Raw genomic sequence first — 743 nt, 5'->3', positions numbered from 1 at the left:
TTTTTAAAATTTAATTAACATTAAATTAAAAATTCTTTTCTTGTCATTTTTCCGATTCGTTATAAAAAAAAAAAAAATTATTTTGTTTTTTTAGTTAGTCTAAAACCACTTTAAAATAATAATAATAATAATAATAATAATAATTTTTTTTTTTTTTAGAAGATGAAGAAGAAGAAGATCTGCCGTATCCAGGTTTTATACCATTTGCTATGAAATACCTGGATCAAAAAACGAGACCTAGGAATTGGTGTTTGGCAATGATAACAAATCCATATCCTTTTATATCGCCTAATTACACGTCAATTTATTTATTTTTTTTTTGGGGGTATGTAATATTTCCCCGAATTCGAGGTAAGTTTTTTTTTTTTTTTTAAATTTGTTTGTTTTTTAAACTTTTCGTAAACAAAAAAATAAATTTTAAAATTTTGTTCGTAAATTTCCCAAACCCAACCCCCTAAAAAAAAAAAAAACGTGGCGAGAACGAGTTGAAAAAGTGGAAGGAAAGGGGGGAGCAAAAAAAATGTGAAAACGATTAAAGATAAAAAAAAAAAAAAAAAACGAATTGATGATAAGGAGAAAAAAAAAAGGTTAAAACTTTGCCCGAAGATATTTGACTAAGTCGAATATCTATTTTCTTTTAACGATTACACGAATATGTTTTATCCCCCTCTCTCCTTTTTTTTTCTATTTCCACGACATTTATTTTCTTTTTTTTTTTTTTATCTTATCGAATTGAATTTATA

The 743-nt window shown here is 24.8% G+C and overlaps 1 protein-coding gene across 1 annotated transcript in view; it reads left to right on the top strand.

Moving 5' to 3' along the window:
• Positions 1–209: 209 nt before the first annotated feature.
• Phum_PHUM255550 (uncharacterized protein) overlaps positions 210–743 on the top strand; it is a gene marked incomplete at both ends in the record, with an annotated part of 25,600 nt that continues 25,066 nt past the window's right edge. The window contains one exon of the mRNA XM_002426429.1: positions 210–325. Coding sequence (XP_002426474.1) covers positions 210–325 — 116 coding nt within the window. The remainder of the gene's footprint in view (positions 326–743) is intronic.

Source organism: Pediculus humanus, genomic scaffold, assembly GCF_000006295.1.
Source record: "Pediculus humanus corporis 1103172107630 genomic scaffold, whole genome shotgun sequence".
In the NCBI taxonomy this organism is placed as follows: domain Eukaryota; kingdom Metazoa; phylum Arthropoda; class Insecta; order Psocodea; family Pediculidae; genus Pediculus; species Pediculus humanus.
Note: the sequence above shows the minus strand (reverse complement) of the source record. Positions and strands in the feature narration are given on the sequence as shown.